At 44.0% G+C, this 22312-nt stretch overlaps 1 protein-coding gene and 1 long non-coding RNA gene across 4 annotated transcripts in view; both read right to left on the reverse strand.

Moving 5' to 3' along the window:
* The window catches only part of FNIP1 (folliculin interacting protein 1), a 70862-nt gene extending 49126 nt beyond the window's left edge, over positions 1–21736 (reverse strand). For 2 of the 3 annotated variants that reach the window (XM_069772665.1, XM_069772662.1), the window contains exon 1: positions 21553–21736. In XM_069772665.1, the coding sequence (XP_069628766.1) occupies positions 21553–21641 (89 nt within the window). In that variant the 5' untranslated portion in view covers positions 21642–21736. Of the gene's footprint in view, positions 1–15121; positions 15240–21552 lie in introns of those variants that run through there. The other variant, XM_069772663.1, reaches the window with a different exon arrangement.
* Positions 1263–15106, reverse strand: LOC138682346 (uncharacterized). The gene is made up of 3 exons (XR_011322447.1): positions 14247–15106; positions 13756–13874; positions 1263–13661 (listed from the first exon to the last, which is right to left on the reverse strand). It is a non-coding gene; the product is annotated as an uncharacterized lncRNA (long non-coding RNA).
* Positions 21737–22312: the final 576 nt, after the last annotated feature.

Consider the following 22312-nt stretch of genomic DNA (forward strand, 5'->3'; position numbering starts at 1 on the left):
CCAAGCCTTGGGAGTTGTAAGCAATAACATTTGACCTCTCCTACCTTCTTGATCTAGTGAAAGAAATGTGCTGTGCACAGTAACTTCCTTTACCTGTGTGGCAAACGCATGGCTCTCTAAAGGTTACTGATGTCAAAAGTGACCTTTTTTTCTTAGGCATGCAATGGTGAGAAGTTCAGTGCAATGTATTATGTAAACATTTATTTACAGGAGTAACATCTAAAGTTTCCATTTTACCTCAGGGTAACCTGATGCGTGTTAAAGACAAGTGCTTTGAAAGCAGACCCAGCCTCCATCCAACAACTGACCAGGAAAAATACTGGAAGAAATTTCTCTTCAAATAGAGACAGACTCCAAAAGTGTACGGAGAGTAAATAGTGCTTTAGCTAGATCAGTGAATATTTATTGCTTGAGGAAGGACTTCAGATACTCAGTGTTGGTTCAAACACAGTCACCATTCCCACATCCAAAAAAATACTCAGGCCTCTTTAAGATGAAACGTGCACTGTCGTCTTCTCTAGGTGTATAGCCGGGCACAGTGAACATCCTATTTACTGATCCAGAACAGAGGAGATAAGCTTTCATAAACAACATCTGATTCTAAATTTCTGAGGACAGCAAGATGTTCTGGTCACACCAGTACGTACCTATGGTATGTTAAACCCAGGTCCAAGCCTGCACTCAAATCCAAGCCTACTGGCTGCCAACTGCAGATGCAAAGCCATGCTCAGAGAACATTCGGGGTATGCAGGGATGGGGGAACACAAGGCAGGTGTGCAGAACCATAACCCACCCTGCTCGACCGAGACAGCAGCATGCTGTACAGAGGGCACAGCACAGCCCCTTTGTCACCCCTCCTCACTGCTTATCTGCACTGTTTCTAGGGAGGTGAAATAAAAATAAAACCCAAAACGGGCCACTGGTTAGTAAAAAAAGATATAATTACAATATTGGTTGTATTCCAGATGCAGTAATTTGTTTTCACCTATGGTATGAAAGCTTTATGGGGTTTTCAACAGGTCTCCAGCATCTATTGTTGAAAAGTGTCTCCAGAAAGGCAGCTTTTTTTGTTTTTTCTCCAAGTCCAAAAAAAGTACCTCATTTACCACCTAGGTAGTATTTGGCTTTGGCAGGGAATATGATACTCTCCAACTCTCTGAAAGGGTGCAGGCTTCCCCCCCCCCCGTCTCTGTGTGTGTGTAAATTTGAACTTGGAAAACAAAGCTGATAATATTATCTAGCTTCAGAAAAACATCTAAAAAGTTCAAAAAATAAAGTGATCAAAATCTCCTGCCTTAGTAGCCCATCACCTTCCAGAGAGGTCCTGGGAGGGCACTTCAGTATCCCTGCACATCCACGCAACTGAAGATGGGAAAGATGTGAGTGATGGTGTCCAGCTGCATCGAATAGCCAAGAGGATGAAGTACATTCCACCCAAGGGATTCTGTGCAAACTCCGCTGCCAGACTGGGGCTGTGGCTCATTCTTAAACATATATAAGCCAAAAACCCCCTCAAGACAAAAGAGCACTAAAGAGAGTTACTTTCTTCCTTTTTTCCAGAGGCATTTCTGAAAACATTTAGAATTACTGGAAGGGCTCATGTGCACCTTTTGGGTATAAATCATCTGATTTTAAACCGAGGAGACAACAGTTTGTTCCAACCACAATCTAAAAAAGTAATGAAATGATTCATTTTTGTTCTCCACTGCCTTAACGAGTTTTTTTAGTCTTTCTCCTGAAAGAAGGCTTCCCTCACACGTTGTAAACACACACAACAAAGAGCTAGTAAGCAAGCCAAGAAATGTTTATTGCTTAGTAATGCACAAAGGTAGGAGCTGGAAGCCACACTAGACAAAAAGAGAGAAAACCAATTAGGATTTTATTTGAAATCTGACTAGAAATACTTGGATAGCACTTCTCTACAAAATACTCGCCTTAATAGGATTACCACTGAGCTAGACTTTTAAATGTGCTTTCTGTACATTTTTGCACCCCTGCAAAAAAAATTCCACTGAATTCCTCACTGCTGGAGAGGAAGAGTGGACAGTATTAAAGTATAAACCCTCCGTATACCACTGGAGCACATACACATACCTGCATGCACCATAGATATGCACACACAGACGTAAGTCCAGCCAAAGGTCAGCAAGAGCCAAAACAATGAGAAAGATCTCTGTAAGCAGTCCAGAGCTTTTTCAAAACCTAGGCCCCATTTTCTTTAAAAGAAACCAGATTTTTAGATACTGAAAAAAGTGCTTTTGATATGCAATACAACAAAAAACAAACAAACAAAAAATCAACAGAGAACCAAAGTTTATAAACTCTCCATAGGCAGGATTCTCACTAGCACCAAGAGGTCTCATGAGTGGAATAAACTGTCTCTACCAGCAGTGTAAAGGAGCATCAGCATAAATACGAATCTGCCTGGAAGCATTCCTGGAGGGTATGACATGGAACATTATCTTTCTTTTAGGAACGTGGATGCTGACACCTCAGCAGATTGACCGTCCCTTCACTGTTGTAATTTATCAAGTAATGATAAAAGATGCTTAAAATAAAAATAACTATCAAAGTAAAAATCTGATGCATGGTTAAGCTACTGGAACATTGGTGTTTGTTTTGTATCACATTTCCAGTTGCAATCTACTATAAATAAGACACCGAACAAACCTCCATAATACCAACTGGTACTGCAAGACAACAGGGCATTTTCCCCCTGCCAAACAGTTATTTTATTGTGCACTCTCGGGTGTGTAGAACAGACTAATCTTCTGCTGTAGCTATTAAAAATAAAGTGTAAATAGTTCAGTATTGTGTGCATTTAATGAAAAGTTGGGGAGAAAAAAGTTCCAATACAAACTGCTCTTGATGCATACAAATAGTTGTTGGAAATAAAGAATTATTTAAAATCACACAGAAGTATCTAGTGTAGCAGAGGAGGGTTGTGAGGGGAAGTCTTTTTTCCCCTCTTTATGCTGTGTAATTCTGGAGATATCTAGATAGGTTCTTCAATCCCTAAATCCATACATAAAACTAACTTCTCTTTTCCATCCCCTCTTCAAAGTATGAATGACAATACAACACTCAGTGACATGCAGCATCTATCTTTGCCTGATACACGAGTTTCCAGTAGACAATAAAGCAAACTTCGCCTGTGAAAACCAGCATCTATGTTACATCTGAACTACCACTGTTGAGAATTACTAATATGATAAAAGAGTGACTGTTTCACAGTGCTAGAGAGAACAAAAACAAGCTCACAAGCTTAGATTTATCAACTGCAAAATTTGCTTAGGTAACTTAATGGTGAATTGATGTTTTTTATTTTGGAGGTCACGGATATTAACAGATGATACAATGAAGAGAAAAGAAGATACATCAAGAGTCAAGGTTGACTACAAGAACCCTGTTGCCATGAAAATGAAGACATCTTAGAGGAATCGCTATAGCTCCACTATTGCTATCAACTCTAATATTAATAAGAATAATAATAAACCCTTGAATGACTCCTGATGTAACAAGAGTACTTTGATTGAGGAATCCTACCATTTTCTTTTTTTTAATAGACAAACATTGAATTGACTGTATTTATCTTCAGCTTAAAGAGTCTTCAAGGCTTTTATTTTCATGTTCTTCCCAGCAACTGTAAGGACTATGGCAGTTTTGTTTTCTTCTTTTTACACAAGTGAAAACCAAGATTCTCAAAACATTACTTCAGGAGATACAGGAAAAAAAAAAAAGCTGCAAGGTGCATCAACAAATTGCTAGTGCTACACCTGACATGCCATGTGATATCTGCACCAACACCGAGTAAACACATCTAAAGAAGCATTTTTTTATCAGATGGATAGATGAAGAAATAAGTAACTTGTTAAGGGCTAAAAGACTAGAATGCAAACAGCTACATTTTTTTTACGTCATGCTTTTTAACCTGTGAGCTGTGCCAGGGTGGGGGAGCGGTGCTGGGCGATGCTCTGCCCAAGGTCCCAGGAGGCAGGGGGTCCCCGCCGGGACCGAGGACAGCCCCGAAACCCACCAGCCTTGCACCAGGCAGGCCAGGATGACCCCTGGTGGATATCTTCAGCCTGGAAATACTGCACCATGGAAGCACCCAAACCACCGCTACCTCCAGCGCCAGGGCAGTAAAACCGCCCGCTGTAGACCCAGGCATCTGCTGCCCAGCCCAGCACGTCCCTCGCGCTACCTGGGACCCCACCGCTGTGTCAGGGTGGAGGGAGCCATCTGCTTACCCTGATTAAAACATCCTGTAATACTTGTTTCGTGAGTTTTATGGGGGGGGGGTAGTACTGCCTTGGCGGTGAAAGTCATACAGCACGAGCAGGCGGCATGGGGTTTTGAGCATTCCTTGGCTGTAGGCCACGTCCGTGTAATTGATTAAGGTGGCTGCACTTGTGACTCAGTGATAATTGAGAGCCCAATAAATCTCCACACAAGTATTTGCCACACAGAGATGGAAACCAATTGTTACGGACCCTTCATGAAGAGCTGCAAGCAAAAAAATTACAACTAATATTAAAAATATCGAGAATCCCCCCAGACCACTCCAAAGAGCTTACTGTACTTCCTTGCCCAACGTCACCTTTTCAGTTAAATCACCAGGAACGTCAAATGCACAAGGACTACAACTTCAGGCTTTCAGCTACGTCATCCCCAGCACAAACTCAAATCATTCCAATGTCTCAAGATTTTGTCCAGTACTTCCAAGTCTTCTCTTCCCCCTACCCCAGCTCTCACTTATCTGTACAGACACCATTGCTTTAGCCAACATTTACGTGATCTTTTTTCCCTTGGTGGGGGGGGGGGGGAAATAAAAGCCAAGCTGCAGCTGTTCAGGGTTCCTTGGAGAAGGAGGAAGACAGATGTAAGTAGTTATTCTCCAAAGATTCACAATGATCAGTGCCTGAGCAGCATTTTACTCTGTCCCTCATGTGACTGTTTAATTAGGTGTTGATTCACTCAGTCATGAGACACAAGGAAACAGGGCTGCAAGCCCCAACGTCAAAGAAAAAGTAATGCCTGTTCTGCCAGTTTCTGTATTAGCAAAGCACAAAGGGGACATCCAGTTCTGAGAAGCAAAACTCATGTTTCCTTGCCTATAAGCCAAACCATCAAATCACTTCAACATTTCCATATGAAAAAAAAAAAGACGTGAATTATTTCGGAGCAAGACGCTTGTGAACTCCCTGATTATCCTCCACCGTAAAAGCCGAGACTGGCTTGAGCATTCACAGTGTGAGCTTCCCGGCCGAGCTCCGAAGCCCTGTGAGCAGGGTGTGCCCTTCCATCTGGTAATCCAGGTCCAAGCTGCTTCAGGATACCATGCTTTCTTCTGGGGTTTGTTTGTTTGCTTTTGAAAAAAGAATACAAGCTATTTTGCTATGGCTTTATTCTTGGTTGTTAACTGAAATTCTTAGCCTTCTTTTTACTAAAAAGCTTTTCTGTTATGGGGTCCAGTTGCCATAGCAACAGGCTTTTAAAAATATCAAAGAAATTTTCAGCACATGGTAAACCAATTTCACAAACTGTGTATATTTGTAATAGGAAAAGCTGGCAGACAATTAATTATATGTACTCTGTTCAACCGAGGTTTGACATAGGGATAATCCCAAAGTGCTGCTTTCAGTCTAAAGCCTGGTGGTGTAGAGGACTACAGTGAACTTTAGCTTGCTGCTAGGTCATTTATCAGGACAGTCACATAAAATTAACAGATGATGATCATTTTTCCAACAAAGGTGACATTTAAGCTCAGTGTGTCACTAAAATGCATTAAATGCCAAAAGCTTTTTTCCTGAAGAATACGACCTTAAACCTTTGATTTGTAGCATTTTAAATATTGTGTGTTTGTAGTCTTACCCTCCTCATTTGTGTAGGTTCTCCTAAAAAAAAAAAATTAGACTCTGGATCAGCAACTTATTTAAAACACATGCCTAATGCTAAGCACATGAGCAGTTTCGTTGGGAGCAATGAAACTACTTACATGCTTAAAGTAAAGCACATGGCTTAAGCAGAGTGCTGACTCAGTCTTATTCCCCCCTCAGATTTCACCAAAACCCCATCTCAGTTACACAGGAACAACTGCAAACTAAAGACAGAGGATGATAGTACAAACAAGTATAACAAATTAGTATCTACGGAATGAAATCCCAGTCTGGCCTACCCATACGTGATGTTCATTTATACCGATACCCCGTGAATGCTAATGATGGATACCCCCCATCAATCAACGACTGTCTGACACCACTGTGTTTGTCGCTTACGATCTAAGCATCCTCCAACGCCTTCAAAAGTCCAACGCGATGCTTGGCACAATTCCGCAACGGCACGCAGAGCGGTTACTTGCTTCTGTGACAGCTCTGTGCCTGGGAGCCTTTAACTAACCGTTCCCCTTAGTTAACCCTCAAAACTACTAACCAGGAAGTTCGCTGCATTTCAAGACTGCTGCCAGGCTCTGAACCAGAAACAATTAAGAACACTTTCATAGATCTGCCAAATAACATTAATGAATATCTAGGTGGACTGGATCTATCCTACAACTGCTTTTCAGGAGGGAAGACTTTTCCAACTTGGCTCCAACCCGTGGACTGAACATCCCTCCCTTACTGGCTCTACAAGTTGAACGGGCCCCTACTTAATTTGCGGAAGGGACAAGATCTTGATTTGTGCAGATACTGCAAGAGCCCCAAGACTACTGTGAGGAGCCTAGACTACTCAATTCTCCAAGGCAAGAGTCATGCTGCTCAACTGTTTTCCAAATTAAGCATGCAAAGGTGACCCGAAACTATTTCAGGTAGATCTATATAGAGCAGACACTAAAGACATTGCTTGACTTCACTTTTATGTAACTCATAAGGACATGAGGACAAATAAAAATCAGATGCTTGAACAAGCCACATGTCCATACAACTTCATTTACTATCTGCAAAAAAATACAGACTGCCAGAATAATGGAACAGCCTGGCACCTAACACACAAGTGCACTAAAACTGTGAGGTCCTGAATACTTTGGTTCCCCAAAGCAGAACAGCACTTAAGCACACTTTTAGCTGTCAGCCAGCTAGTGGTCCCTCTGATTTTGAAGGAGCTGTTCAATCTTTAAACCAAGCTTAACAAAGTGCTCTACTGGGTTTGCAGTGGAGTGCTTTGCTCACTGCCATACTGAACTCTGTACTCAGATTTTCTGCTGGCCACTTCAGTTTTCTAAGTCTCGCTACATGCTCACAGTCTTGGGTTTCTAAGAACAGTAGGAATGGAAAATACAGTGTAGGACTGGCCATTGGCCTGTGGTCATTAAACAAAATAAGCTTTTAAACACAACTATCCATCTAGAGGGATTTTCCATGCAAAACAGCTGAACTGGTCAAGTCTTACTAAAAACTCCACAAGACAGATACATGCAAGCTCTGAGCACCAGCTGAAAACAGCCCCTATTTGTCCACATGGCTTTTTTTTTTTTACTGTTAAAATCTTGGTCTGTGATAAAGAAATTGCAGGTTCAGCTCAGCGTGTACTCCCTGGGTATCAGCACCAAAACTCACTCCAAACACACACCTTCTTTATCACGGGATTGAGCATGAACACAGAGTCCAAACCAGCTCTGCCTCACAGCTCACAGAATCAACAGAAACACTTGATAAAACCTACATTGTTCCACTCGGAGAGGTTGTACTTAATCAAGATCTATACATATATTTAGTGTATGTTCAATAAATCCCTTTTTGCCAGTGGTAGTAGGTTTGATGAGAATGTAGTTCCAGCCACTCCCAGCCAACACAGCTTGCCAACAGATGTGGCTGGGGCAACTCCTCCCTGACTCCACGAAGGATTCTCCTGGGGTTGCAGCAGAACAAGCTATTTCTGACTAGCTCCCATCAGCTCCACATCAGCTCTTGCATCTTCTGTAGTTCACGTACCACATTCTAACATGTACAAAAAAAACATTTATTGTTTCCTCTCATTCCTATGGAGTGGCAGACTCAGCTTTGCCTTCTCATTCAAAAGCATTTTCTTGCCTCATCTTTTTTCTCCCTATTTAGCCTGTCCACACAAGCATCTGTAAGATGTGGGAACTCAAAGAAGCCTAGTGCTGCAGGTATCCTGCTGTGAACCAGTAACAGCACCACATGAAGCTATTTATTCTGCTGCATCAACAGGAAAGAAAGGCTCACGTGCTGGCCAGCAATAGCTGTCAATGCCACCAGGACATTTTGGACTGGGCTGTATTGTTGGATTTTTTTTTTTTTTTTTTTGTGGAAGGAGCTGTTGGCAAAATAATCGCTCACTTGGCTCTTCCTTTCCCTTTCCCCTCCTCATGCTAGCGCATGTCATTTGAAGTGACACAGCAGTAACCCCAAACAGGATGCACCCTACTGCTTGTGGCAGGAGGAGGAGGGGATGGTACAGCACCCAGGGGAAACCTCCAGAAAGGAGAGGCAGCACTGCAGGTCTCAGACAGGACAAAACTAAGAAGAGAACAGAAAAATGGAAGGGAAAGTGAGCTGGGCTTTAACTCTTTTCTTCCTCTCTCTTTGTGTGTGCATGAGTGTAAATACTGGTTTCCAAAGCAGAGCACCAAACAACAGGGACAGTGATGATGAGGGAGAACATTACGAGAAGCAGAGAATACCAAGCAGAAAGAATCCTGTAAAACGTATGCATTAAATCACAGCAGCACCATCCAACTGCTTCCCACTACACTTGCACACGTACCTTTGTATCTTTCTTGAACACAGGGCAACTCCAAAAACGCTACCACTTCATGCTCATTGCACTCACTTCACACCCAGCATTTCCAGCCTGACTTTCATTTTCTGTACTGTCATCATTGCTGTTATACCTGCCAAATAAAAGCCCACTGCACCCTTTTCCCCTCTGCTTTACTGCCGCTATGCAGAAGGCGGAGCTGGACCACCCACCAGCCCCGGGCCCTTCTCTCCATCGACACATACAGAAGTGGGGGTCTCCAGCTCCTCTAGGGCTGCATGCACTGCGATGATGAAGGCAGGGAACAATCTTTTCTTGAGGACAAGAAAAAGTGAAAGAAAATAAAGATTATAGTTTTCAAAAGTCTCTCCACCTCTTCTGTTGCTAATATCTTAGCTTATATTTATACAGCACCTATGACCCCCCCCTAAATCTTAAGACAAAAATCTTAGAACCATGGTTCTGATCTACAAAGCAATGAGTCTGTCCAGCATTATATCAAAACAATTTAGGCTTGTCTACACAGCATACGCATACACTGAATTTATCCATCTCACTGCTGGGGGAAAGACAAAAGACCTTACTACAAAGGCAACAGTCAAGCACTCTGCTGGAACAAGGTAGGTAGGCTTTTGCTTTATGGTCTTTCAATTACTGTAATTTACAGAGGTGCACTTACACTCAGAGCCATGACACAAAAGCATCTGGGTGTATTTTGAAATATACATATATATGTATACAGACACACACATGCACATGTATATATACATATAGGAGACAGATCTGAGAGTAGGGTCTTTCTTGCTCTTAGAATCTCTTTTCTTCCAGCATAAATATCCCTTAGTGAAACTCAAGGCTGCAGCACCGAAAGGCTTTAAACCCCAATGAGTTACACTGAGGATGCTGAGGACTTTATAAGACTGGGTCATTTTGTATTTGCCTTCATTTCTAAGTTTCTCATTTTTTTTTAAATTTTATATACAAACAGTCTTGTCAAACTCCCTGTTCCCTGTACATTTTATTTTCCTCTGTTTCGTCTATCCATACAGATAAGAACTATTGCCATTAGCGAATTTTACTTTATCTTGCATGGTTTTTTCTCCAGTGTGGGTGTGGACTAATGTCAGCTCTGAGTGTAATTTAGCTGATTTGTCCTGCTAGCTACTAATAGAAAAGACCAGTCTTTAAATGAATATATACGAAATCCAGGTGGGCAAAAAAACCCCAAAACCCAAACAAACAAAAAACCTAATACCTGGCGTCTTACCTTCTGACCCCAATGTGAAAAAAGTCTTACACAACACACAAACACAAGCTATCTAGCAGTTCTGTGAGCATTCTTCAATTAAAAAAGAGAATCTGATGTCACATTTTAAAACAGATACATTTTCAGACAAACCAAAACAATTCATTTGAAGATAACTGCACATAAGATACTGTGAAAAAACCACTAAAATTTAAAGCAAGTACATTAAATCAGTCTTATACCAAAGTGATATTTTTGCTTATCTGATAAAGAGTTTGATAAACTTTCTGTTTATATAAAGATATAATTCTCTTACCATCTCATAAGAATTTATTTTAAGTTGCTTTGATTTTTTTTTTAAATTCTATACTTTTAATTATGCCTGTTTTGGAAAAAAAGAAGTCATGAGTTCATGATTAGCATCTCTTGTATGACTAGAAAACACACGTAGTTAAGAAACCAGTATGCTCATTTTCACAGCTTCTTAGCCCTCCATGCTGACAGTGGAACAATTTCCTCTTCTACTAAGAAAGCGGAGTAATTTCAGCTGCTGTGAGTTACTGGAAATATGTTTAAGTACTGGAAAAAAAAAAACCAACCACCTTTTTCTATTTAAATTGTATGTCAGAGTTTGGGCTGCCTTTAAATAGAAACACAGTTAACACTGTAAGCCAATTCACTGTCCTAACATTTGAGGCATTTCTTTAACTCTGTCTTAGGAGGGGGTACTATTGTTATTTTTCCTGTAGGAACAAGAAAATTCTGGCAGACTTCTTCCTTAACAGCTTCTCAGATGTTCAGATAATGTCATTCAACTAGAACAAGCTTCTGAGAAGGAGAGTGCGCTCACCCCATGTTTTGCAGCCACTGTTCCCTGCACACACAACCACACAGCTTATCACCTGCACGTATTTTTCATTAACACCTGAACTAACAGCATTTTTCTACCAATTTCTGGTATGAAATTTCATGACGAGGAGTAAACAAACCATTCAGCCGACTCTCCAAATGGCAAGAACATTTTCTAGGTAGGTCTTTGCTGGGGAGTCGGGGGCGCAAAAAAACCCCAACAAGAATCTCATTCCTGTTTAATAGTTCATTTCTCAGCTAATTGCTCACACATGATTCCTTCCGATTTACCATCCTCTTTCATAATTACCCCCAAACATAGCAAACTAAGTGCTGAGTCCACAGTCTTTGGAGGCCTTTTTTTCCCTGGGACAAAGCTGTGCAAGGAATGCATGAGGCAAGAGAAATGTGGGTATGTAGTAGACGGTGTGTGTTTCAGTACTAGCTAGAAAGCAGAATAATTCAACAAACAGATTTTGATATTCTGGTATTCACAGTAGTGCAGGACTGGCCTTTCTTGTGGTCACAACATAGCTGTTCCCTGAGGAAGCTATGAAGCCACATGTCTACTGTCTTCTTCCAGTATGGCCATACTCTGGCCATGTCTCCATGTCTCTTCTGACACGCTGACTGGAAAGAGCAACACGATGAGGTGTGGACAACTCAGAGCTCCACGGGTACAGCGGAGCATTAGGCAGTAGCGGTACAATGGGCAGGAGGCACCCAACAGCACATGGAGGATTTTCACTAAAGTTACAGAAACTCAGCTCACTCAGACTTCTGTTCTCGCATTCTCCACCACACACAACTGAAGTCGATCAAAAGGTTTAGAAATTACTAAGAGGGGAGTGTGAGACCCAGCGCAGCACTGCGTGAGCCACCATTTCCATAGGTACCGAGGCTAAAATAAAAACCAAAGAAAGCATATAGCAAAGCAATTGCTCCCATGGCCAATGCTCAAACAAAAAATATACCTTCTCTCTCAAAGTGGAAAATGACACAGGAACCGGGGTGAAGATACTGCTCTGGCTTAAACGGGCACAATGCCAGGACCTAAAGTAAGGGCTGAACTGCGCTCAAAGTTTCTTCATTTATCAACTAAAACAGATGGCAGAGAACTGTAATTTGGCTGCTGTTTCTTTCCAGTTATATATCACACAAACTGAAAGGGTAGAGGGTTTGTGGTACTGTTCGAAGTTTTATGTTTTGTTGACATTTTGGCTGGAGCAAGGGAAAAACATTTGAAGACACTGCTAACGAGGCACACACGGATCTGGAGGAATATCAAATACCATGAACGTGCAAGGCACAAACAGTAACTATGTTAAAGGAAATACGATTGCTTCTGTGATGTATTTTACTCATTTTAGGCCAAAATCACTGCTGACAACGTTGTGGAAACATCCTGGAGAAACAGAGCAGGATCAGTGGCGTGTCATGGATCATTTCCATGCTTCAAGATCGCTGCTTTCAGCAAAGGCTGCCTCCCAGGTCTGCACTCATGATACAACCGATGTTGGACTGTTCACTTGTTGAGGCTGAAGCGGACAGGGGCTGTCTACAGCTGAGCTCATTGTTACTAAGCTGGCATCAAGGCAAAGAGTCCTTCACCCATACGAAATGGGGGGTTCTTTCAAAGTTTCAAAGATAAATAATACACAAAAGCTGGAGGATACCCAGATTATCACCCCAAAAGCACCAGGCAAGACTGTTTAAAATAAAGAGCTTTTACATGTAGTCAAACTGTTTAAGTCCAAAAGTTTAATCACTTGGTAAGGGCTATGAAATTACCTTTTCAGAAAAGACAGAAAACTTCGTACAAACACATTGTACTCGTGGATGCATGCTATATGCACACACTGCTGATATTCTATATGCAGTTTGTGTAGTGTTTTGTGCTGCAATTCACATGTTTGAACAAGTTTCTCTGCAGTGTATTGTATTCTGAATAATAGTATCTACAGAAGCTATCGATTCCAGAAAAGAAAAAGGTCATACTTCTTACGCAAACGTGCAGAATTACCTCAATTAAAAGCTTTGGTGGAGCACCAAGCAACAGCACAACGCATTGTTGTAAAAATAAGTAAATCCTTTTTGATACAAAGACTACACAGTAACTGTTCACACTTCTTTGGAGCAGAACACATTTCGGCATTTATTTTTAGAAATAAGTGATTAATCCTGCAGAGGGGACTGCCCCTTTTGAATGTAATCATTATGGTCACATTCCTTAGGCACAGCAGAATCGCATGCGTATTTTGTGCAAATGAGTTTTTCCAAAGGAGTGTTTCCCATACATGAATTCTGTCACTACTCAGGGTAAGGTGGAGTAGCTGGTGCATTAGCAAGTCATTTACAGATGAATAAAATTACTTCCTGTTTTTAATGGGCACAACTTTTTTTTCCTCCAGCAGATATTTTATAGATTAAGGTTCTCTCTCTATACCACAAACACAAAATTTTTCAAGTCCTCAGAGGCAAATTCTGCTCTTGGCCGATTCTGGAAGCCCAGCACAACCACGCTGTGGATTCGCTGCTGCAAGTGAGCTCTGCATTTTTCCTAAGGTTACTCACGAACATGTGATCTTGCAGACATTCTGCTCCAGATGTAGCAATAGGAGGGAACACAGCCTCTGAGCATGAAACCACCGTGTGCGTTACTTTCCACTCGTAAAACATGCTTCTAAAGTGGTCACCTCCAGCATTCAGACAAAATTACAAAACAAGTTTCAGACTCCAAGTCACACTGGACCAGTTTATTCCAGAACAGAAGCCTGAATTCATCCAAGCTGTCACCATGAGCATACGTGAACTCAGCAGCGTACACACAGAAAAGGATAAAGCCCTTTGAAAACACAAGGAGGACAATTCATCAGTCAACCAGAGGAGCCGATCATCCCAAGAGAACAAGGTTTACAACATGAGACATGTAAACACACCTTCAGTCACCAGAAAACGAATGGTGGAAATGTTTCAGAAAAGGAGAAGACCTCACAGTGGACAAACATGTACATACACCCCATGGTCTTGGCACATCTTCATACACCTATGACCTCACCTGGAGGAGGAGGGGAAAAGATCAGTACCCTTAAGTTTGCAGAAACACCTTCTTACAACACTTGCCAGTGTAACCCAAGTGTAAAGAAGCATTTTTACTCTAGTATACATACACATACATTTTCGGACACGCAGAAACCACGGCAAGAAGTCAACATACTCTTTCTCCCACTGTGGAGACGATGGGCCAGCTCACTCTGTCTCCATAGAACAAGCATGGGAGCAGGGTCTGTCTCAGCCACATTGGATCAAACCCATGGGGAAGAGGACAGAGAACATCCATGCCATCCAGAGGGAAAACTGCCACACTTCCTTGTCCAGCACATACAATCGGAAATTCAAGAAAAACTCAAGTAAAAATCAAAGGATTCACCTGATCAGCTGGCAAGATCCAAACTAGAACCACAGCCCGAAGGCCTAACCAGCAGAGATCCCGGTGGTAAAAGGACACCACGCGATTCACTCACTCCAGCCTCTCCTGAAAAACATTTCTAACTTAGAGGAAGGAGTTGAAAAGCTGGAAGGGGAACCAAGAAAGCGACTGTTCCAAGGGCAGCTTGGCGAGGCAGAGGACTGCAGGCCGTCATCAGACAACCCGTGCCGTCCCAGGGGGAGGAAGAGATGTTGCAGGCTGGGAGGAAGCTGAGCGCGCGCTGATGGCACCGACCTCGTGATGTCCACGAAGGGCAGCGTGACCTCGTGACGCCGAGTTCTCAAGTCACCGCAAGATCCCAACTACCACGGGAGATGCCAGTAGGAAAGGCAGTAAGGGTGACCCTTAACCTGTGTGTTAGCTCATTTTGTATCTTTACCTGCTTCTAAAAAAGTAGAGAAAAAAAAAAAACGAGCAGAAGAGGACTTTTTCCACTCCACTGTTCAGGCTCCCTGTTCCAATGGCGATGGGAAGAACCTGAAGCAAAGCAAGGGCTAGGCAGGGTATGTTCCCACCAGGGCAGAGGAAAATTTTCCAAGGCACAAAATCAGGTAGGCACAAGCACCCTAACGGTTTTCAAATTATTTGGTTATTCTCTGCGTTTGCACCTAGCCCGATGCGGGTACTTATCCAAGTTAATTCCTTTGGATCTGACGATAATACGAGTAAATAACAATCAGTGGCTGGATCGCCAACCCTCTGCTTTGCAGCTCACTTAGCCACTGTACAGACCCAGCTTGCAGCATTGCCTTATTCAGAGCTAGCATAGAATTTTCAAGGACATGCTGGATCTTTCAGCAGCAACACATGCCTACCTGGAGAAGCACTTGGGAGACATACAGAGCGGTGTCAGGGAGGGCTTGGGGAGTGGCCCCTTCAGCAGAAATTGTCAAAATGTTCTCCATGCTCCAGAGGTGCTTATTGGAACCCATTAATTCATATGTCTCTGCTTCCAAGAGGAAAGCTGACTTAAAACACTGAAGGTACATAAAAGCTCAGATGACAGGAAATGCAAAACAGGATTTGGCAAGAAGAAGTACTTTAGAAAACAGCAATATACTTCAAAATACAGGCCAAAGTCATCATAGTGATAGAGAAAAATCCACATAAATCAAAGTGAAATATTTACTAGAACTTGCTACACTCAAGCTAATGAATGCAACCAAAAAGCCAAAAACTCTTCCAGAGATACTACAGGAGAGATTAATTTTTTTATAAAAAACAAAACTTAAGGGTCACTAAAAGGCAGAAATGAACTTAATAAAAACAGAAGAACAATTTGGATGTTTCAGAATTTGAATAATCTTAAAAAATTATGGGATAAAAGCTTTTTAAATTCATCAGATAACTGGAAAAGATGAAAAGCTGGAGCTATTACAAAATGAAGTCCTGCTAAAGCTCTTTTTGAAGATAGACTTTGAGGTGGTGAAATTCCAGGAGTTTTACAACTATTGGTGAAAGACTTGGAGAATGTCAGCAGTGAACAAATAACAAAACACACTATTTCATTAATAGCAGGTTTTGGTCAGACTGGCTTGACGCATTGACAGCACTGCTGAGGAACAGCTTTAAGCCTTATGCGGCGCTGCTAGGATAGTGAATTTACTAGCTGTATTGCTCACAAGGACTGACACGGTTTGGCAAGAGATTTGCTTCCCTGGGCTCAGCCAGGCTGTACACAAAGCTACCTGCCGTTGACAGAAAAGCCTTTCACTGGGTGGAGTGAGATACCTTGTTTGCTGTGGAAGGTTAATTCGATAAGAGTTTTGGCAGTGGTTTTCTCAGTTCAACTTTTTAAGCTCTCTCACAAACCTGATGGTACTACAGTGTCCAGACACCGCTGGCTCTGAACTCCTTTGGCATCTCATGAATCCATACCTTAAAAATGGAAAGCAACATGGCAATCTGTGGTGGTTACCCCTGCTCTGAGCACAGGAGGAACAAACACTAAACAGTCCCTGTAACAATACTACATCATCTACGTCAGTGCTAGCCATTCAGAAATAATGTGAAAACTTACCAAGAAGTTTTGTGGGTAAAACTTGGACTGGAAAAATCAATGTAAAGACAACTTTCATGTTCCTCCTTCACCTTACTCCAGCCTCCACTTTAAAAAGTCCCCAGCTACATGTCGTTAGATGTCTCCGAGTCTCTTTGCAGTTTATTTCAAGAAATTAGCTCCTAGTTGAAGCAGCAATTATGCCTTTGTAAGACAGCATATAGCATTTTTTACTGTGCAAGAACAATAGCTCTGTAGAGGAGCTGGCTCATGAAGCATCTTTGTATCATGCTACCCATTTCCAGCTCTAGGTCTATTGCAATTCCCTTGATGAATCCCGCTGCCAAAAATTATGTGAAAGGAAACAAATCTCAGGATACCATTTAAAGTCACTGCCATGGAAAATAGAAAGCGTCTGGGCTAATGGGGGATGCTTGCCTAGACAGATTTCAGGAAATACTACTTTGCAGCCAGCCTTAGGCCTTTCATATATTAGGAACCTGGCAAATTACTCTCTCAATAAAGGAGCAGCAAGTATTAGAGAAAGACCCCAAGAAAACATGTTTCCAGGATGACCGAAAATGGCCTTCTCCATAAATAATGTAAAGAACGTTTGAAGTTATTTATTCCTGTATCTTCCCACTTGGAAAACTGCGCTCATCCTCAGAAATACCCAGATAACCAAAGCAAACCCCTAAAGGAAGAATGTGCCCAGAGATACTCCACACCGTTGGTAAGACTCGAAACTGGAAGGGGTTCTTTCAAGCTTGAACAATTACCACACAGCTGTACCTCTACAACAGGTGCTTTAACAAGAGCAAAACAGTTTGCAAACATTGGTGGAATGCCCCTCGGGGTGAGATGGTTCTTTAGAGCTCCGCAGATTTAAAAAAAAGAAAAAAAAGAAAAAAAAAGAGAGACACTGAAACTTTTATTGAGCTGTAGTGTAAAAAGAACTCCTAACTAATAATCTCTCTAACCCCCAGCTAGGTGGGAAGTATATATAGAGATACAAGGGAACAAGTATTTGAACTTCATACATAAGATGGAAAGAAACACCGACTTTCCCCCTTACATACAACCCCAAAACGTGCCAGTCCCATAATTCAGTATTACAGGACCATCCCCCTCCCTCGGCAATAGGTTAATAGTGCTCCAAGCCCAATTACTATCTCAACAGACACACTCTCCTGCAGTCCTTACAGCTGTATTTACCATTGGAATTACTGCCCACATATCTTAACAACAAAGATACAAAGCCTGAGACCTCTCAGTAATTTACTGAGCTTTGGGCTCATTCTGCTGAGCCCATTTTGAAGAACAAAAAGCTAGTTGAGTTACCAGTAGTTTAGCAGCTCCCTCTTCTCCAAAGCTCTCAAGCAGACCCCTAGGAAGCCAGAAAAGAAATAGTAGCTCGAAATTGGTATCTGTGGCAGTCAGTAATGTAAATGTGCAGTGGAATACTTTGTGTGCCCACATCATATTTAGCAGAAATGCATGGTTTCTGCTTAGTTTAAGGAAGTTTTTGTAAGATTGTTTCCATTTTACTGGGGAAATTGATCAGAAAATTCTGGAACAGGGTTCATTTAATTGCTATTTAAAAGTGCATATACATTTTAGACATGTATCGCACACAACTCATGTTAACCGCTTTACATATTTTTACAACAGGAATACTTTGATTCTGAAATTCTAGAAAACAACATATCTGAAATCTCATATTCCTAATAACTGTAACAGCCCAAGCCTGGGCTGAGCTCTCCTGTCACCAGCAGCCGCCAGTGCCAGATGCTACAATATGGCCACGAGCTCCTATTTATAGTAAAAGTTGCCCTCAGGGAAAATCCACTCACGTGAGTATTATTTGCAGTTGACAGCGGGTACACTACACCTTGGAACTTAAGGGTTTGTCTCTTCTCTAGAATACCTGGAGGTGTTTGTGTTTCTTGTAAACAGATTTTACTACTAAAATTTTGAATATATTTGCTCACAATGTGAATGTCGAGCTGTACTGAGAGATTTCAGTCTAAGGGCCAAGGCTGCCAATTGCCCTTGGTTAAACTTCAGAGCTAAAATACTAATATGTACTGGATCTATTGTGATTTACCTAAGTCTTGTTCTGTAAAATAAACTGCTTTTACATATATATATTAAAAAAAAAAAAAAAAGGCAAACTGGTACATCAGCAAACACTTTAGAGTTGCTAACTTACTGGTCATATCACTAGAACTGTTAACCTCTCCAGCACCTAGTTCTGAAAGATTTTACACAGTCTGGCTAGACCCAGACTCATAAAATTTCACACACCCACAGCACAGAAAGAGATTCTGGGCAGGAGAAAAAACAAAAACAAAAACCAAAACCAAACCAACCAACAACTAAACAAAATACATTTCCCCTGAAAAGCATAGTTTTATTTTTGAAACCGTGTAAGCTCAGATTAAATAGAATTTATGTCCTGGTAAATTTTCACAATAAGCCTGACAGAAATGCAAAATATATTCATAGTCAAAAAAAGAATGAGCATCAAAGTCATCCTTAAATGTTCTGCTATACTGATGTCACTGCCAGAGTAGTTGGGCTTTTCTCTCTAAGTATGTATTATTCACAAAATATAGTAAGAGAATTTACTTTTTTTTTAAATGGTTGTTCTACACAATCTTCTCAGTAAGAGGACAAAGCTTTCAAAGTGAAGACAGACAGAAGTAATTCTGAGTCAGCCCTCAATATCTGGAAAATGTTCTGTTATTTAGAATATAAGCAGATAATAATATATCAATCCATAAACATAACCTTGCCCCAATGAAATTGATAAGGCTGTTGCCTTCAGGTTTACTGGAACCAGAAACAGCCTAAAAATCCAGAGTGCTTCTTTCCAGTCTCTAAAGACCCAGCTGTAATAAATAACGGTCTTTATTTTGTGTATTATCCAAAAGTTTCACCAGTAACTGATAAGACCATACATAGTAAGAATTAACTAAAGACTTATCCCCATTTGGAAAATGAAAGCAGCCCTTAGGCAACATGCCTAGAGGGCATCTGTATTAGTCTTCAAAAAATACTTGGCTCTCCTGCGCAAGAGCCGGGTCTCCCACCCACACCCAGAGTCTCAGTCAGAACCATCAGCCGCCTCCTGGGATTTTATACCTGTGGGTCCGCCAAAAAGAAATTAACCGCAAATTCACTAGTTACCTGTTGACAGTTCACATCACAAAGTGAAACAGCACTACATAAACAGAGAAAGGTAAGAGCAGACAGAGTGGCACGTCTTTTTTTAAATTTCACATCCAGTTTGGCACGGAACGATGCAGGTGAAGAGGGAAGAAGAGACCTTGCCAGTACTGACTCTCTCTCCTTTCAACAGAGGGGAGATCCCCACGTTTCTGTCCCAGGGTCTGCACTGCAGCTGTCGAATTAACCACCAGTCTCTATACAAATCCATCACTAACAAATGTTTTTAACAGGGTTGGAAAAGGCAAGGCAATTATACAGAGCAGTCCTAGCGCCCCTTCCCCACCAAGGGGTCTGACCCCAGTATTAAGCTCATTTAGAAAATAAGATGATGACACAGACATCATTGAAATGTTTCATCTCTTAGAAAAGATAATTAAAAAAAGGAAACACCTTTGCAGTAAACGGCAGAAAGATGTGTGAGCAGCTGTGAGCAGTGTCTTTAAAAGGTGTGCGCTAGAGTTAAAGCACTGGATTTCAGGTAACGTCCAGGAGCGTGTCCTCACTCCATAAAGACACAAAAAGACCCATCAATATTCTGTGAAAACTGTGAGGCCTAAATTACTGCAGATATACTATTAACCACCTAAATTGCTAAATTGTATCACTACAGCTAAAAGGAATATCCTACACATAAAATTAAGCCCATCAGTCAGAGATCTCCCTTTACAGAGCAACCCAAGGGCTGATCATTTGTAGGCAATAAATTTGAAGACAGTGGGTGGGAGGAGAGCTTTACCACACTGTTAGAAGTGTTTCAAGAAGCGCCTAACTCTTACTAACGAAGCATACCGTCTTTGCATCCAAGTCGCAAACTCTACCCTTTGAAACGATTTTGCAGGTTACCTCTTCGCTACGCCAGCCAGGACGCGGACTGCATCGCTTTCGAGCGTAGTCATTATCCTGCTCGTGCAACAACACTTATTTCACAGCCACAAAAACTACCTGTTTCCACGCGAACTAACCCCCCGAGGAGGCCCTGGGTCATTTCTAGGCCCCGGCGCAGAAGCCCGAGCAAACCCTCTCCCCGCACCGAGTCCCCCACGCAGGACAGCGAACCCGAGCCGCCAACCGAAACCCCACCGAGGGGTTTCGTGACCCCCCGCCACGGCCGCGCTTCTCCGGCAGCCCACCCGACTCGAGTGGGCAGGGAAAGGTCTCCCTTTCCTGCCTGCCCGTGTTGAGCTTGGCACCTCTCGGCGGATCCACTTTTGTTGCGGTTAGAGCATGACAAATTTCACCAGAAACCCTACACCTCTCTTGGCAGCGGCCAAAACTTCACGTTTTCCCCCCCCCCCCCCCCCCCCCTTTGCCTTCCTCCACGTTTCTGAGGTGGCTCCCCGGGGATGACCAGCCGCCTGCCCGCCTCAAGCGGAATGGCGCCTTTCCCCCCCTCACCCACCCGCGGCATCCCCCGGCCCCACACCCGCCCTGGGGGGGGCCCCGCTGATCACGACCGGGCGAAACCCACAAGAAGGCGACGACGATGGGGGCCGAGCTGGGGGGGCTGATCCCCACTCCGCAGCGGGCTGCCCGGGGTGGGGGGAGAAGACACGACCGCGCTGTGAGGGGGCCGCCCTGAGGGGAGGGGGAGGCTCGGCCCAGCCCTGAGGAGAGGCGGCCCCCGGGAGGGGAGGCAGCCGCTGAGGAGACAGCGCGGCCGTCCCGACGTGGCGGCCCCGGCGAGGTGTGTGTGTGTGTGTGTGAGGGGGGGGAAGGCTCCCGCCCAACGCCCGCCTGAGGGGGCCCGCAGCGGGAACAACACGGGGCTCCCGCGGCGGGGCGAGGGGGGGACGGACCCCGGGGGCCAGCGGTAGGCGCGGGGCTGAGGAGAGCGGGGAAACCGCGGCGAGCGGCCCCGCTGCAGCACGGGCGGCTGCCGAAGGGGGAAGGGGGGCTACCTCCCGCTCGCCCGCCCTTCTCCGGAGCAGGGTGGGCGGCGGAGGTCGGCAGGAAACTGGGCGCAAGAAGTTTGGGTCGGGGGGGAAGGAGGGCCGGCCCCCCCGTCCCGCTTACCTGAAGACGCAATCGTCCCGGGCGTCCCTGGCCGGAGAGATCAGTCCGTGCTTCTTGTTGAAGAGCTTCTGGAACAGGGTAGGCGGCATCTTGGGGCGCCGCCGCTGAGCCCCCGCCGCCGAGGCGCTGGGCTCCGCGCAGCGCCGTCCCCTCGCCGCGGCTAGTTCCGCCCGCCCGACTCCATTCGGTGTCACAGTCATATGACAGAAATTAGTCACTCGGCTCTGCCAGAAAGGGGAGGGAGGGCGGGCCGGCGGGGCGGGGAGCTGCGCGGGTTTCTGGGCGCTGACTGGCTGCGCCGGCGATCCCGCGGATGGAGCGACAGCCTGAAGCCCCCCCCCCCCCCCCGGTGGGGACCGATGGGGAGAGAGGGGCCCCGCTGCGGCGATCGAGGCCGGAGCCGGCGGGGCGGGACGGGACGGGACGGGGTCGGGGGGTCCCGCCAGCCCCGGTCGCCTGGGCAGCTCCTGCGGGCGCAGCCTGCCCGCACCGCCGCGGGTCTCTGTCGGGAAGCCGGGACGGCGCGAAGCGGGGCCGAGGTGTTTCCCCCAGAGGCTGGACAGGGAGAGGTGTGGGGGGGTGACACCACGCCGCGGGTTTATTGCCTTCTTCCGAGAGAAGCTCAGAGAAAAGCAGCAGAAAGGCAAAAAGAGGGTCACGAGCCACGCGTCGAGTCTTTCTTGTTGCTGTACCCCCAGCGCTTTAGGGGCTCTGCGTGCAGGGGTACAGCAGAGACGGGCGATGACTTCTTCTACCCCTA

The sequence above is a fragment of the Haliaeetus albicilla genome, chromosome 27 (genome assembly GCF_947461875.1).
Source record: "Haliaeetus albicilla chromosome 27, bHalAlb1.1, whole genome shotgun sequence".
Taxonomy (NCBI): domain Eukaryota; kingdom Metazoa; phylum Chordata; class Aves; order Accipitriformes; family Accipitridae; genus Haliaeetus; species Haliaeetus albicilla.